Raw genomic sequence first — 16,417 nt, 5'->3', positions numbered from 1 at the left:
TATAAACAGTCTATTACATGAAAATATACACACAGTTATGTGAATAGCATATAACATACAGGTACACAAAGTTACATGAACATATTACAATATATAGGTACACAAACAAATACAGATATAAGGTCCAAATACAACGTATATATGTAAGGCAAAAACCTTACAAATATAACATCGAGATATGCTAAATACATTCACACTTGACCGCCGTCATGACCCCATCTACACATCAGGTGCATTTTTTAGATAGTACTTGATATGTGACATGTTTCATCACACTTGCTACATCGCTTCACCTTTGGACCCACCTTGGATTCATCCGTATCATTTTGAATGCACCGAGTTTGTTGACGTCCTAGTGTGTACTTCATCCTCTCAAAATCTGACACATAGATTCGTGAGGGACCTGGATTACTTGTAAACATATCAATAATGTCATAGCCATAAAGCCCATGGTTCCGTATGTTCAGTATCTAATCCTTTATAAAGTAGTGGGAAACATATTATCTTGGTAGCATATTGTTCTCTCCACATGAAGTTATGACATGTGTATATGGCCTATGAAGCAATTATGGCTTCTGGCGCATACAGATGCATGTTCCAATTCTAAGCATGCACTCTTGTCATGGCACAAGACACTGAACCTGTGTTCCGCAGTTCCCTTCTGATTGGCGTGGTGCATATGTGCCTTATCCATGTACTCACATAGTATTGATTCATATAGCATACAGTATCTGCCATTACCTTTGAAGCAGCTGCGTAGCGATCAATGCAATATCTGCATATGTCATGCACAATACCTTCAACAATTTCAACAAGTGGGAGGGACCTCATACCCTGCATAACCCAGTTGTAGATCTCAATAAGATTAGTTGTCATTATCTCATACCTTGCCCCTCCAGTGTCGTACATCAATACCCATTTTTCTCTTTGCTCATTTTGTATCCATTGCGAAAAGTTCCTAATAGCTGACCCTGACCTCCTTACTATCTGGGGAGCATCTATTGGGATGGGTCCAAGAGCAACCGGGTCATCTCCTGTGTCTGCTACCTCCACTGTCTGCTTCGTAGTTAGTTCATCTAGTTTTGCCCATAGTACGTTGAACTATCTCTGCTAGTTTTGGTTGCACAATTTCTTAAAAAGATTCATTAAGTCCTTGTTTATGAATTTTCTGTAAAAGTTTGCACCCATATGCCTCATGCACCACATGCTATTCAAGTCAGGCCACTTTACTCTTACACATCATTGAACACTGACGTATTGCATATCCAGCAAAGCCTACAACAACCCTGCATATATATCATGAATCAAACATACATCAAGCCAGTCCGGAACAATAGCATGCTTGACCCACTCAAGGAACCAATACCAGCTCTCCCTGTTCTCACTCTCCACGAAGGCAAACCCCAGTGGCATGACTTGGTTGTTTCCGTCTACCCCAATTGTAGATAATATCTGTCATTTATACTTTCCAGTAAGGAACGTCTCATTCAAGCAAATGATGAGTTGATAGTGCCTAAAAGCTTTGATGGTTACCGCAAATGGTAAGTTGTCATGTGAATCTTCAAATGTTCCAAATCTCATCTCAATAGTCTTCTGTTTCGTCCTCTATGTCTTGACGTAGTTTATTGTGTATTGTAATCTTTCCTAAATAGCACGGATTATTGATCGTGGCTCATACTTTAGGTTGTCCACAATCTCTTCGTACATAACATTGGCAACAAAAGTAGATAACAGGTTCCGGTGGGAGAACTCTATTTCCTCAATGTGACTGTTATTCTCCCTAACTATTGAGCACTCCCAGTAGTCAACCCACTTCTCTCTAAATGTGTGCACCCGCTATGGACAATCAGGCACAAAACACATGATGTCATACTCTCTTTTGCTCGACTTCACAACCTTGAACTGCCTCTGAAGAGATAGTGACCATAATTTCACTACATCAATAACAGCCTTCTTACTAGGGTATATAGCACCCTGGGACATCTCATTCTCATAATATTTCTAAGGTGTCTGATGACCCTCACTCACCACTATCTTTGAAAATTCCTGATTCCTCCATTCTGCAGGAACACGAGCCTTTCCTTCCTCATTGGATGAATCCTTATCGGCAATGGCATCCTCCATCTCTTAATCCTCCCTCTCGATCTCTTCAATTATGCTAAGGATGTGCAACCCCTCATCGGCTACACCACTCAGTCGCATCTCCCGCACATCCCAAACATCTTCCTCATCCCCCACAGTTGTCGGGTCTGCTTCATCCACCACTGAACTAACTTGTTCCTACTACTACTTTCGCAACATTTATCCTTGTTAGATCCTTCTAGTACGCTTCAGCTAGTAGCACAAGAGGGAGACCATGTTCACATGATATATCTACGTATTTGATGAGCCCATGGCCCCTTCGGATACGATCAATACTACTAATATTCCTCAAATTATACAAGGTCCAACTACAAGAGCACGTGCACGACAATTAGACCACCAAGCAAACTCGTTTCTCGCTATTAATGCTTCTTTGGATGGATTACTACTAAATTCTTGTGTTGTTTTATTGCTTAGGAATGTAGGAGAAGCACCACAACCTTACCCGGATGTCACCCCTCGAAGGCCAAGTCTACTCGGACTCGAGGCTGAGCTCTGGTCATGGTCGTGGTCGAGTCGCAGGACAACGTGTCAGTAAAACAGGCATAACTCTCTCATACGAAGTCTATTTTAAGCAATCTTGTACATTCTAGAAAGCTTATGATGAGCCCTTTCCAATGGATATGAGTTCAACTAAATATTTCTTAGTTTAGTTAGAGTCAAAGAAATAAGGTAATGCATCGTCGTTTTGGACCCTGTTAGGTCTTGTAATTGTGTCAGGGTCGGAGTCTAAAATGTTGTGCACACCTCTTTCCATGGCTGCACAACCATAGGTCCACCTCCTCACATACCCCTAAAACTACTTTGCTCAAGGTCTAAGGTTTCATATTGCTAGACCATTAATACATTAACAACCATTGTTGCATATATTCATTAGTCAAGATTATGATACTTCTCAACATCCCAAAAGCACGGCTAAGCAATCTACCCATAAAGGACACATAACCATAAACCATCTAGGTTCCAAGGGATGATAAGGAAAAATCTAGGGAAAATCCTAACATAGGTAACTACCCATCATATTGACACTGCATGCAATTTTGTAAAACAAAATATTTAAAACATAGGTTCAATATGATCAAGGACACTTGCCTTTTTCCCAATGCTACTCAGTGTTGTCGAAATCTTGGTCTTGAAGTCCCTCGAACGGCTCCAAAACATTATCGACTAATCGCGAGAACTACCGACAAACAACACAAAGGAAACACTAAGAACAACAGACCAAACATCATCAAAACACTTTAAAAATACTATGGTTGGGTAGGGATAATTTTAGAAACATTTATATGCATGAATTGCCTAAATCGGAGTTAAGATGAAAAGAGAACAGCTTTCGAGAGATGGATTAGGCTGAAAAGGAAATACTGATTTTCCGGAACTATCTTCCTATGGGAAAGGCATTATCGCACAATCACTATGTCAGGATTGACAACATCATTGCACAAGATTCAAGAAGTGTAGGGTAGACTAGACTTCAATGACTAGGCTAAGGATAATGATGTGGCGCTGACTTGGCATGCTATGCAAGTAACATCTTGGATTAAGGAAGAGATACACTGAGATCTAGTATCGACCACCTATGATGGATCAAAAAGGCCGAATGTTGCGCTTATAGGTTAAGGATACTATTGGTGACTCTATGTAGCCGCGGTGGTTCGGGTTTCGTCGAAGATGGCGATCGGGCACGTGGCCACAAACATCGATGTCGGCTTCAGTGGTGTTTCAGTGAAATGAGAGAAGCATGGCGTAGAATGCGGAAATACTAACTCAGCAGCATGGTTGGGTTTAGAAGGGGTCATCCGAGTTAGTGGCAAAATAGTGATGTCTGCTGCTAGGTTTGGTGGTGACCGCAAACAGATGTAGGAACAAAGATGCTCGCATTCCAGGAGATTGGCTATGAAATTTGAGAAACCGTTTGAATAGAGACGTTCATACATCCCGGGAACACAATGCTACGGCATAGTTTTGGGTAGATCATCCACTGAGAGGAAGAACGATCAGCGAAGATTGAGACCGGCGATGGCTGTGATGTGCTGTGGTTGGTAATGGCGTCCTGATCATGTCGCTGCACAAACGGGGATGAGCTCCTAGGGTCACGTACAAGACTCCATGGGACATGCCGTGACGTGGTTGGTGCATCCATACGGCTTTCGGATTGACGGGGAACGCGAATGCAAATCAGTTGCGCGCGCAGAACGTGTCCAGAAACCGAACAGCGAGTATGTGGACTTTGATTTCGATGGTTTGGCTGCTCTAATGGCCGACCTGGTTGGTGAGGACATAGGGAACATTATGGGACATGCATCGGTGAAAAGGCTTGATGATTTGACCTCTGGTCAGTTGGGAACACCGATGTCAATCGGCTACAGCGCGGCTGTTCCGTGGCTGTCCGCGACGGCAACGACCATGGCGGCGTAGATCGGGCTTTGGCTGAGGCTAAGGCTTGGATAGGGACTTAGTATGATGCTAAAACAGTAGTAAGAGAGGAGAAAAAGGGGTCCTCACCTTGCTTTGATGGTCGAGGAAGGAGGAATCGCGGAGAAGACGACGTAGCGTATCACGAGTGGCGATGGTGGCAGCTTCGGCGAAAGGCGGCGCTCCGGCGACGTATGGACAGGGCAGCAGCAACTTCTAGGGCTTGGGGGCGTGGAATAGGGGTAGAAGAGGGTGTGCAACTCATATTTATAGGGCTAGGGACGGCTAGTTGAGGTGGAGTCCAAACCGAACACGAATCGGATTTGAGTTCGAGTCGGTTACAATTTCCTTTTTCATAGCTCTCTATTTCGAGGATGATATCTCCATCGTTCGGACTCCAAATTGGATATTTCTTGATTCTAAATTTTAGTACTCGAAAAGATCTACAACGTTGGTAGTCATTGGAACTTCTGAAAATGTCACCTTGATTTCTAAAAATACGCCACAAGATAAACTGTTTAAACTCGGACTTATCTGCGCACCACTGATTTCTGGGGCCATAACTCGTAGCTCCATTATCCAAAAGAGGACTTCCATAGGTTCAAATCGAAACTCTCGACGATACCTACAACTTTGGTATTTTCAAGATTTGCATTTGAGGCTGTTTTGAACTCTGAAACTTAATGGAAAGATGAGACTGTCCAGGACTCCGCTCAAATTTGCAGATTTCGTGGATCCTTTGTTGGGCCATCTAGAAGACTTGGTTAAGGGTTTGGACTTGAGTAAGACTGAGCCCAAAAACACTTTAGTTATATCTAGGGTTTAGAAAAGAAACTTTTGCAGAGAAATTTGAATAGGGTTTGAATTTGAATTGAGCTTGGAGTGAATTTAAGAGAAACGAAAAAAATGATATTGAACAAGAATAGGAGTAGATAAGGAATTTGAATTTGGATTTGTGTAGAATTTGAGAAAGAGGAGAGATTGGCTTTAAACAAGGATTTGTATAAGATTTGAATTGAATTGGAGAAGAATCAGATATGATAAGGATTGAATAAATGATGAATTCAAAGATTTTGAATTCTAACCATTAAGATCCTTAACTTATTCATTACTGAATTTTGTAAAACCTTTTCAAAATCTTTATCACTTAAAATACCAAAGACAAAGAAAAGGAAAAAGAACTCTAATGCATTTACCTGACTTCTAACGAAACTCAGCATGCAATGCACACAAAATAATAATCTATATTGATTGATTGATTAAGAAAATAGGTTTTAAACCTATTTTACCGGTGAAGCTATTCAATAATTTTGAAAATTTTTAAAAAGTTGTAAATTCTAAAAATTAGGGTGTTACAGTCTGGCTGGCGGTGTTTTTTTTAAAAAAATAAAAAATTGTAAATATATATACACCTGTTTTAAATAATTATAAATTTATACTTTTGTTATCAGTTGTTAGGGCGACATATCACCTGCCGGCTATTGGAAAGGGCGACAACCTACCTTCTAGTGAGCATCAAGTTTAAAATAAAAATATTACATTATAATTTTCTCAAAATTTAAAATACTATCAAAATAGTTACGAAAATTTCTTAAACAATTCTATGGTACAGAGAATGATATTATGTAGCCCTCCAAAATTTTTTTAGTTTAAACAATTACTTGTGCAATGAGAAATTTAAAAAAAATATAAATTTCCTATTCTTGAATTTTTTTCTCACAATATGATTTTTAAGCTAGATGATAGCATCGTCTATACCACATAATTTTTTCAAATTTTTTCATGATAGTTTCTATAGGTTTTGAATTTTTAAAGCATTGAAATATATATATTTTTAATTTTTAAACCTGTCATCGGACATATCTGTTGAAAGGCGGATATGCCACATGTCGCCCTTCCGATTCCAACGAGTGACACGATACTAAATTTGTAATTTTTAAAAATGGCCTACATATTTGCAAATTTTTATTTTAAAATAAAAAATAAAAAAATTTCGCTGCACCCGTCGAGAGAACTCAAGACTCCGCAAAACGGTCCCCAAACCCTTCTCCTCCCACAACAGCAACTCAACGAGCCCCAGCCCAAAAAACCCCCAAATCCGAGCACCCAAGCCTCCTCCCCGGCTGCCCCCGCCGCCGCCATGAATCCCGCGGAAGCCGAGGTAGCTGCCGCCAGGAAGGCCCAGCGCAAGAAGGAGAAGAGTAAGAAGCGTAAGGACTCCGCCGCAACGGCTGAGGAAGGAGCAATCCACGAGAAGAAGCAGAAGCAGAGGAAGGAAGAGGACGAGGGGGAGGAGCAGGCTGGTCCGAAGCGGAAGCCAACGGTGAGCATCGCCGTCGCCGGATCCATCATCGACAACGCCCAGTCCCTCGAGCTCGCCACCCTCGTCCGTGCCCCATTCTCCCTAATCCCTACTACCACCCCCTTGGCGCACCAGTTCTTGCGATTCTTGCAGCACGGACGCTTACAAGAGCATACCTCCTGTTTCAGCTCGCCGGCCAGATCGCCCGAGCCGCGACCGTCTTCCGCATAGACGAGGTCATTGTCTTCGACAGCAGTCCGGTGGTGGAGAATGGCGGCGTGGGTGATGGTGAAGAGAGTGGCGCCATGTTCCTTGTCCGGATACTGGAATATCTGGAGACTCCACAGTACCTGCGCCGCCGCCTCTTCCCGATGCACAAGAACCTGAAGTTTGTGGTGAGTGTTGAACAATGTGGTTGCCTTGACATTTGAGGTTTTCTTGAGGTGCTAATTGCGCTGTATTATTCTTGGCATGCAGGGACTGCTTCCGCCGCTCGATGCACCACACCATTTGCGCAAACATGAATGGTCTGTGTTTCGTGAAGGTGATATATCTCTTTCGGTGCCATTGTAATGAGTTTTTGTTTGCTATGGTCACAAGTTCAAGTAGATTTACATTTCATTCAAATAGTATGCTTAAATAGTTCAAACTTTTTGCATCTTGTAGATTCTTATTTGGTGCTATTGTGGCTTTTCCGTCGTATTAAAAATGCAAGACATGCTGAAAATTTGAAATGAAGTACCAAATCTAATGCTTATTTGAGGGATGACCACAATTGCGCATTTTCTAAATTTGAGCATGAGCATGTAAGGATCTTTCTTTCTTCAAGTTTCCACATGTTCATTCAAGGGTTCACTGGTTATTCATCATTGCCTTTCATGTTGCTGAGGAAATTCTTCGTATTGCTTTTCTCTGGGATTTGGAAGAGCTGATCGAACTGGATTGTTATATGGTGATCAGAACAGGGTGCTCCCCGCTGTAGGTGGTAGAATGTCACCGCTTGTTCAAAGGGAACAAGTGAAGGGTGACATCTTTTTGACACTACTAAACTGCTGAAAGAAACCAAATATTAAGAGTATGGTGGGGAGATGTTTGGGTGGGGAGATATGTAGTTCAAACGCACAATTAGGTGAAAAAGTGCAAAAAATAAGTTGGTTTGTACACCAAATCAACACTAGAAAAATCAGGGAAAAATTCTAGATGTAATTTGCAAATTACTCTACCTGTGTAAAATCTCAAGTTCATGCTGTACAGGGAGTAAGTAAAATGAGAATGTCTGATAAATGATGTTTCAGAAGGGGAAAAAAAGACAAATGAAATGTTGCTATTCACAGGTCACAACAAGCTCATCTTCGTCTTTGTTATTAACATACATGGAGTATGAAGTTGAATTTTGAGTGGTACAAGAACATAGACTACATCTAGCATGTTTGTTAGGATTTTCTCATGTTGATTTGGTGCCGAAACAAAAAGCTTTTGCACTTTTGCATCTAATTGTGCTTTTTTATTGCACAATGTATCTCCGCTTTCAAAAGGGATTTGTTCTATGTGTTGTTTAAATCATGATTCAATTCATTCATGTTTGAATCTTCTGTTACCGCACATTTTGACATGTTGAATTCAACAGAATGGTTACATGATACTGAATTTAGACAGGTGTAACATTGGAGGGTGATCGCTCAAAGGGGACCCTTGTTGATGTCGGATTAAGTAAGGTATGTATGGTACTTTCAATGTCGTTTTTATTGTTCCCCAGAACAAGTAAAAGTCTGGGGAAGGACTTTTGCTTAGATCCCTGCTGCTAATAAATTGATTTGTACTATTGTAACCAGCACGACATCTAGTATTTTATGATGTTGGACTTGCAAACGAGTAACTTGAAAGAAATAATACATGTAGCATGGTAGGAAGCAACGTGACCAGTGGAAAAACCAACCAAATTTCACTACAAGCAAGTTTACTATATACTAGGTGAGAACTCACGTAATTATGTTGTTTCAGTAAAAATGATTCTGGTGATCTGATCATAAAATCGTAATTGTTGACTGTTAAACAAGTGGCTTTGACTGAATTTATGTTGCAACCCAATACAAATTGTCAAACACTGAAACATGTTATTGGAAGTCCTAGACGCAGTGGTGGATCCAATATTTCAATACTTTAGGGGCTTTGGACCTAAATCTAATAGATCTATTATGCTAGCAAAATTTTGATGCAAATGGTTTGGTGTAAATATTATTTATGAGGTCTAAAGAGCAGTGTTACTGGGGCACAGATGCAGGAGTCGGAGTCCGACTCGGGTACAGGTGCCTAACTCGGCAAACTCGAGAATATATGATTCGGGGATTCTTCTAATATATAATATTATTTTTATTTTTTATGTTTTAAACTTGAGTATATACATAAAAGATATGTATGATATAGAGATCTACCTCTTCTTTAGTACACTAGAAGGGGAAATAAAAATAATATTATATATTATTTCAAGTTACTTATTCTCGGGTAACTTCAAATAATATTAAAGAAGAGGTACCCGTAGTCGCCAGCTAGGGCTCGACGCTAGGTCTCATGAGTGCAGTCGCCCCCCCCCCTCCTAGAAGCCTCACTCGAGAGGTCAAGGAAGCGAACGTGCAGAATGGGTTGCTCGGCCATATGGGCTTAGAAGCGACCCACTGGTCCAAGGTCTCCTTATCCTTTTTTCTTTTTATGTAATTTGCTCAAATTCAAATTTGACTTGAGCTTCAAATTCGAATTTTGAAGGGAAATCCCCTCAAAACCTGTAACACGCATCCTAGGAGTAGAATATGGTCCACTTGCCAATTTGGTGTGGTTTTAAGGTTTCAGAGCATTAAGGGATACCTAATTAAAGGGGCTTAGAATAGAGTATTTGTCAAGGTCCGACATGGGCAAGGTTTAGTAGTTCTGATTTACAATCAGATCCACTAGATTTGTCAAGGCTAAAAAGGAAAAAGAAAATAGAAAAGAATAAAGGTTGAAATGGGCCGTCATTTGCTGGTCCATCCAGCCACGTCCAAGGTTCAGCTTAACTTGCCGGTGCCCTAACTCGTCCAATCCTGCATGCACTCACGCGGAGCCAGAGAAAGCCGACGTCTTTCTTCCACAACGCGCTCAATCCCGATGGCCACATCCCATGCGGGGGTGTGGGCGACGACGCTGATCATCGGCGACCGCTACCTTGACTTGCTCGTCTGCTTCGTGGCACGCAACGTGAGCGCGTTGCGTGACGGCTCCGTCACTCTACGCCTCCACCCCGTCGTGCTGCACTAGAGGCGTTGTGGAGGTCGTGGGCATTGGCGCACCCATCGACCATCTCCACTACCTGTTGCCTCCCTCACACTTGTTCTCTCCATCTTGGACTCGCCAGAGACGAGTCCGGTGCATGTCGCACTGCGTTCGGTGTGTGTCGACGCGGGGATACATGTCGACATGGCAAAAAAATTTCGGACTCGCAAGTCCCAGTAACACTAAGAGGCTAAGACTATTACAGTACTTTCTCAATTCCGAACTATTTTAGTGCCTGGCTTATGTTGGAGATAAATTATAACAAAACTCAATATGTCTTTATGCGTTAGGGACAAAAACTTATTACATCATCTCGTAATCGAAGGATGGGTTTAACGTTGCAATAGCTACAATACTATGGCAATACGGGTAAATATTGGGATACTTGAAAGTTGAAATTATAGTTTAGAGAACACCATGTAGATGCCCTCCTCATGGTGGACCTTAATTGGGATGCCGCATCTACGCGGCGGTGGGGAGGGGGGCTTCTTGGCTAGGTTCTCGATCAGGTTGACTAGCGAGTGGAAGCTTACGGTGACCGTGTCACGGGCACACCAGTGGAAAGCCAACTTGCACATGGAAGCGTCCGCTACCTCGCACTCAGGGCACGGGGCGGCCGACGGCCGTGGGGACCAGAGCGGCGGGTCCTATAGCTTCAACGCGAGCGGGTAGTACGGACCTAGTGTTGCGACCTTGTCATGTTGGGAGCGGCCGCTCCGGCGCTCACGGCGGGATCAGCGAAGGACTACGAGGGCGTAGCACATGGTGCCCTCACGTGCAACAACAGCATCAAAGTCGGTCCCCTCGAGGGGCATGCGGTGCGCCTAGATTTGGTGTGGCGATGACAGTCTACAACTTCCTGAAACCGAGTGAGGGCTGCACGGTGACGGTGCCCAGGTCAACGCTCTGGTCACCGTTGACGAAGATCACCGACAGCGTGACCAACAATGGCGGCGGTGAGGTCCCCATCGAATGCACCAGCTGGTTCCTCACCAAGAAGAGGCAAATCCGGCTGGGGAAGCCGGATCCAGCCAGAGAAGAGTCGAATTCGGTCGGGAATCGGAGGAAAGAGAGAGCTGTCGATAGGGAGAGAGAGAGAGTAGGTGGTGGTGTGATCTAGATCGGGATGAGTTGTGGTGTCTAAAGAAAACCTGGCTCATATGGGCAATATATCTAGAATACATGAAGGAAACCCTAGACTAGGAGATTACCATAATATCCTTGGCTATTTTGCCCTTAAAAACCTTCCTCAAATGCAAGACGAATGCAATAGCGTTGCATTTGAAATAGTGGACATTAAGTAATAAACTTGGACAAAATAAAATTGATACAACCAAAAATTGTCTCTTCAAAGCTGTCGTAGAGTTGAGCCTTAGTAATCCTATCGAATTAAGTTGAAGAAATGTAAAGCGGAGCACATGAGTAGAGTTGTGATGATGACAATAAAATAATGCCCTTGTTCAAGAATCACAACAAAACGACTACAAGACTACAAGTAGCAAGACAACATACGAAGTTGTCACTAAAGCTACGGAAAGATCAATAACTACGGGAAAGAAACTAATTGATGAAGGAATATGTAGCTTCACACGGCATAGACGAACTTAAGGAGAGACGACTTGGATGTGGATGCAGTGGAAAAGCAAAAGCTAAAGCTAATCACAAGAGCACCAAACAAAAGGACTCTTAGTACTAGCCTAGCACATCAACCGCAACAATGGACCGCGGACAACAAGCCATCTAGCAAAAACACAACCACATAGCAGCTCACAAAGCATTGAATACCGTCCCTAAAGGCTCACAAAGAGAGAAGCAAAGCATAGAAGTAGAGAACCACAGATCATGGAGCTAAAGCCGCTGGCAAAGATGCTGTGAAACGACGGGTGAAGCACAATGCGGTGGCAGCAGATATGTAGTAGATCAATTGCATGGCGGAGAACTGCATTGAGCAGCGCTGCAGATCCTCTCGTCGAGCGGCACGCAGGACTAAGACACGACATATCAATCCATAGACTAGCGCGACAGATCCTCCCAGTAGCATATGTGCACCAGATCCATAGGGCAACATAGAAGCATGCATTGGCGTGGTGTGACCTCATTAGGTTGGCATTGACGTCGTCATCGGGGCGATGCCTGCAGGGGGTGGACGCGTGATCTGAACGAGAAGATGCGCAAACTGACAGACCCCCAGTGGTAGAGACGAGGCAGCAGTCGGGGCCGATGGCAAAGTCTTTGCCTGGAGCCCAATCCTGTTCAGATTTGACGGCGCATAGTGGACAGGGCGGAAGATCCAACCAAGAGATGAGGGAGAGATCTGGTGGCGGCTGGATCAGACCAGGCAAAGCCATGGTGGCGACGGATCGACCAGGCGAGGACGTGATTGTCAGCGAGTGCACAGGGGCGGCGCGAAGTGGTTCCTGCCGGGGGCAACCGAGAGGTGGAGACGTCGAAGAAGGTGGCTAGGATTGGCGGGCGTCGGGCTAAGTGGCGACATTCAGCAGTGCAGCTGGCTGATGCCCTCAGCCTCCTCGTCAGGGAGGTGGTGGGTGGCAGAAGTGGCGGTAGCCCACCGGGAAGCACAAGGCACTTCAAGAGCTTGAGCCCATCTATCATTGCGCGCGCGAAGTCCTCCATGGGGCCGAGGTAGGGAGAATGGCGACAGAGGAGAGCATCCGATGGGGAGAGGAAAGTCGGTCGGGAAAAGGGAAGTTGACAGGTGGATGGGCTAAAATCAGGACGAGTTGCGACGTCCAAAAAAACCCTAGCTTTGATAACATGTTAGGATTAGCAACTTTTATTCAATGGTAGCCCATGGGGTTATATAGAGTATATGAGGGAAACCCTAGACTAGGAGATTACTATTAGACTCTTGACTATTATACCCTTAACAAAAAGAAGCCAAATCTAGTGAGGAGTATCCTATCAAACCTAACAACTTATGGGAGTATATAAATTGAGCACACCGATACGAAATATCTTAAATATGTTCACTTTTGCTTATTTGGCTTATTTTCTGTAATCCCAATAAGGCTGCTTAAGACATACGCAGAAGCTAGGCTAAACAAAGGCCCTATGGTTTTACACAAACCTTAATTTATTATTTACAAATAAAACAAGATTTCACAATGTATATTGTTTCATCCACACTTAAATGGCCTCATGTATAAAATAAGTGACCACTTACATGCAATGGACTTAACACTGATTCTATGTTATCATGATTCTGCAGAATGTTCTGGTTGAACAAATCCTAGAACCAGGGAAAAGAGTAACTGTAGCCATGGGAACCAACCGTGACCTTACAACAGGTAAATCATTTATTTCATGGATTCCAATAAATATGATTGTATTGATATTTCTTTGTCTATGGTTTTCTAATGTCTGAAGAATTTAAAATCTTCTGTGAAGTCTAGATAACCCTCGTAAGTACCATTCTAAGCATTTACACTGCATAGCTCAACACTTCTATTATCAGAACAGTTTTTTCATATGATATGTATTCCTTATCACTTCACAAAATGTATTTATTGCTTCCTCTTCCAATTTATGGTTTATCTCATTTAAGTTAATAAGCATGGTTGTTGTTAATGTATTTTGTCTGATATTTTTGTGTCATTTCAGTTTTAAAACCAAAATATGTTTCCTGTTCTTGTGGTGTAATCCCTCCATTTCTTTTTATGGGGTGTATTAGGATTTGAGAAAGTCTTTTGAAGTATATTTTGACCATTAATTTCTCTTACAATATATTCTCAATTGCTACAAAACCAACATCTTATTAAAAGATATGTGGAATACAATACATCTTTTGTACACTAAATATGTGTATAATTGTTGGTCAAAATTTACGAAGTTTGAATTTTTGGAATCCTAATACGCCGTATATTTTGAAACAAAAGGAGTACATCTCTTTGTCCTCATTCTAGTAGTCTTAACTTCAACTATACCTGTGTTATTTTATCATTTTACTGTAACTGCATCTGTACTTGCTTCCAGCTTGCGTAAGGAAAGTTGTTTCCCCCTCCACTTCCACTGAAGAGATGGGATCTTATTGGGGCTATAAAGTCCGATACGCTTCAAATTTAAGTGGTGTCTTCAAAAATTCACCATTCGAGGTACTGCTTTCATAAACCCAATATGTTGTTCAGAAAGATTTGAGTTATTGTTACTCAGTAGTCAATTTGTCCACCTTCCCTCAAGTTATTGTTACTTACTATTTTTATTATATCTAGGAAGGATATGATCATATCATTGGCACTTCAGAGCATGGCGAAACGATTAGTTCATCTGAGCTTACCTTACCATCTTTTAGGTATGTCATCTGCGGTCCTCTTGGACCACCTTGAGAAACCTTTAGGTTTGTGCAAATTTCTTCTCCCCATATGCTTATGGCATTATGATTTATGAAGCTTTTTTTTTGTTTTGCTAATTTGCTTAGGGTGTTTCAGCTCAGCTGTATTTGAATACAATAAACTGTACACTTCAACAAATAGTCAAATAATGTGGGATGTGTTATATGTGCTAACTTCTTTTTTTCGAGGACAGTGTTACATGTGCTAACTTATGCTAGGGGAGTTACATAATGTATGGCTTTGCTTAATAAAATGGGAAGTCTACTGTTCCTTTAACCCATCCTCCAATTTGTGAACATGGCCAAAATCTTGCTAAGCACAGTAGCTACTCCCTTATTCTTTGTGTTAAATTATTGTGATTGGATAAATATTCAACCAAGGCATGATGTGCCTTCACTTGGACTAATGAACTGATACATTTTAGTAAAATTGTTTCTGTAGTAACTATTGACTTGGATTACTTCGATTTCCATATTCCAAAGTTGCACTTTGTAACCATGCATCTTATCCTTTATCAAACCTGCGCTATGTATATAGCCACTGTTATTGGAGTCTATCATGTTATTTATGAGTACTTTATGGTACAGGCACCTTCTAATTGCATTTGGTGGACTAGCTGGTCTGGAAGAAAGTATTGAAGAAGATACAAATTTGAAGGTATAGTTGTATTTGTATGTGACAATTGCCTTCATTAGTTCTTATATTTTTGTTTTCTTTCTGTACTTTTCTTTTACGATACTTCGTATTTCTAGTGATACCTGATCACTTGCATGAAAATTAGGAATTATCAAAGCATTGAATTCTTGCCTATGGTTGAATCAAGAGTACTTACCTACTTAAAATGTCATCATTCGATAGGAATCTGAGCTAATTTGGTTGCTGAAAAATTTCAGTTTATATTTTTAGGGGCCTTTTGTTTGATTAATGATTGTCGTACTATTACTACTCTTGGTATTGAAGTCGCATATTTCTGACAGGGTAAACGTGCAAATGATGTATTCACATATTATTTGAATACGTGCCCCAACCAAGGGAGCAGAACAATAAGAACAGAGGTACCTGCAACTTGTAAGTTTTTAAAAAGTTCATTTGTTATGAAATTCAATCTTATACTAACAAAATTAGCAAACTTATTAGGAGGCACTTCTCATATCCCTCCAATACTTCCAAGAGCCCATTAGGCGAGCAGGATAGCAACTGTAGAATGTAATGCAGATTACAGACACATTCAAATCCAACATTGCGGAATCTGTATGCTAGAGATCTCCAATGGGGACAGTGGAGTTCACTCTCTGAAATTTTGAACCCTTTGCCTATGTGGCAGTGAATTTCACTGTGAGGGGTGGTAGTTGTTCAGAACATTTTGACACCCAGTTTCACAATTTGATATGCAACTCTTATGTTGTTCTCACCAAAAGGGTTCAAGTGTTAGTTAGCCATTTCAATGTATCCAATAATTGCTCACATGCACCTACATGGTTCTTTAATGCCTTTGACCAAAAATGAAGGATTGTTAACGCTGTAAGGAGGTCATGCGGACTGTTTTCACGTCGACCAAGTTGCAGTTATCCTTGAGTTGCTACTGATTCTATTTTTTGAAAATTTGAGTTCGGGGTGAGATCCGGGGGCAGGAGCGCCGCGGTGCTTGCTAATGCCTAAATAAATGTGGCGTAGAAACTGAATTACAGATAAGCGAAAGTGGTGGTAAAATACGATTGTGGTACAAATGTCAGATGCCGAAATCATGTTTAATCAGACTGAATTTGTGAGATGATATAGCTAGGTGATTACTGACTAGCCACCCAAAGCATATCCGATGTTCCACTGTAATTAGACGCTATCCACATTGGCGTGAGACTTAGTATCGTCAAATTGTTCTCAAGTGCATTTGAATCTTGAGGGAGGT

The 16,417-nt window shown here is 41.8% G+C and overlaps 1 protein-coding gene across 1 annotated transcript; it reads left to right on the top strand.

The window, feature by feature from the left end:
* The first annotated feature begins 6,591 nt into the window (after positions 1–6,591).
* LOC133901912 (uncharacterized) lies at positions 6,592–16,014 on the top strand. The gene is made up of 10 exons (XM_062343449.1): positions 6,592–6,943; positions 7,048–7,254; positions 7,337–7,403; positions 8,516–8,574; positions 13,392–13,470; positions 14,156–14,274; positions 14,392–14,471; positions 15,099–15,168; positions 15,489–15,566; positions 15,649–16,014. The coding sequence occupies exons 1-10, from the start codon at positions 6,698–6,700 to the stop codon at positions 15,703–15,705; spliced, it is 1,062 nt and encodes a 353-aa protein (XP_062199433.1). The 5' UTR covers positions 6,592–6,697; the 3' UTR covers positions 15,706–16,014.
* The last annotated feature ends 403 nt before the right edge of the window (positions 16,015–16,417 follow it).

This window comes from Phragmites australis, chromosome 2 (assembly GCF_958298935.1).
Source record: "Phragmites australis chromosome 2, lpPhrAust1.1, whole genome shotgun sequence".
Taxonomy (NCBI): domain Eukaryota; kingdom Viridiplantae; phylum Streptophyta; class Magnoliopsida; order Poales; family Poaceae; genus Phragmites; species Phragmites australis.
Note: the sequence above shows the minus strand (reverse complement) of the source record. Positions and strands in the feature narration are given on the sequence as shown.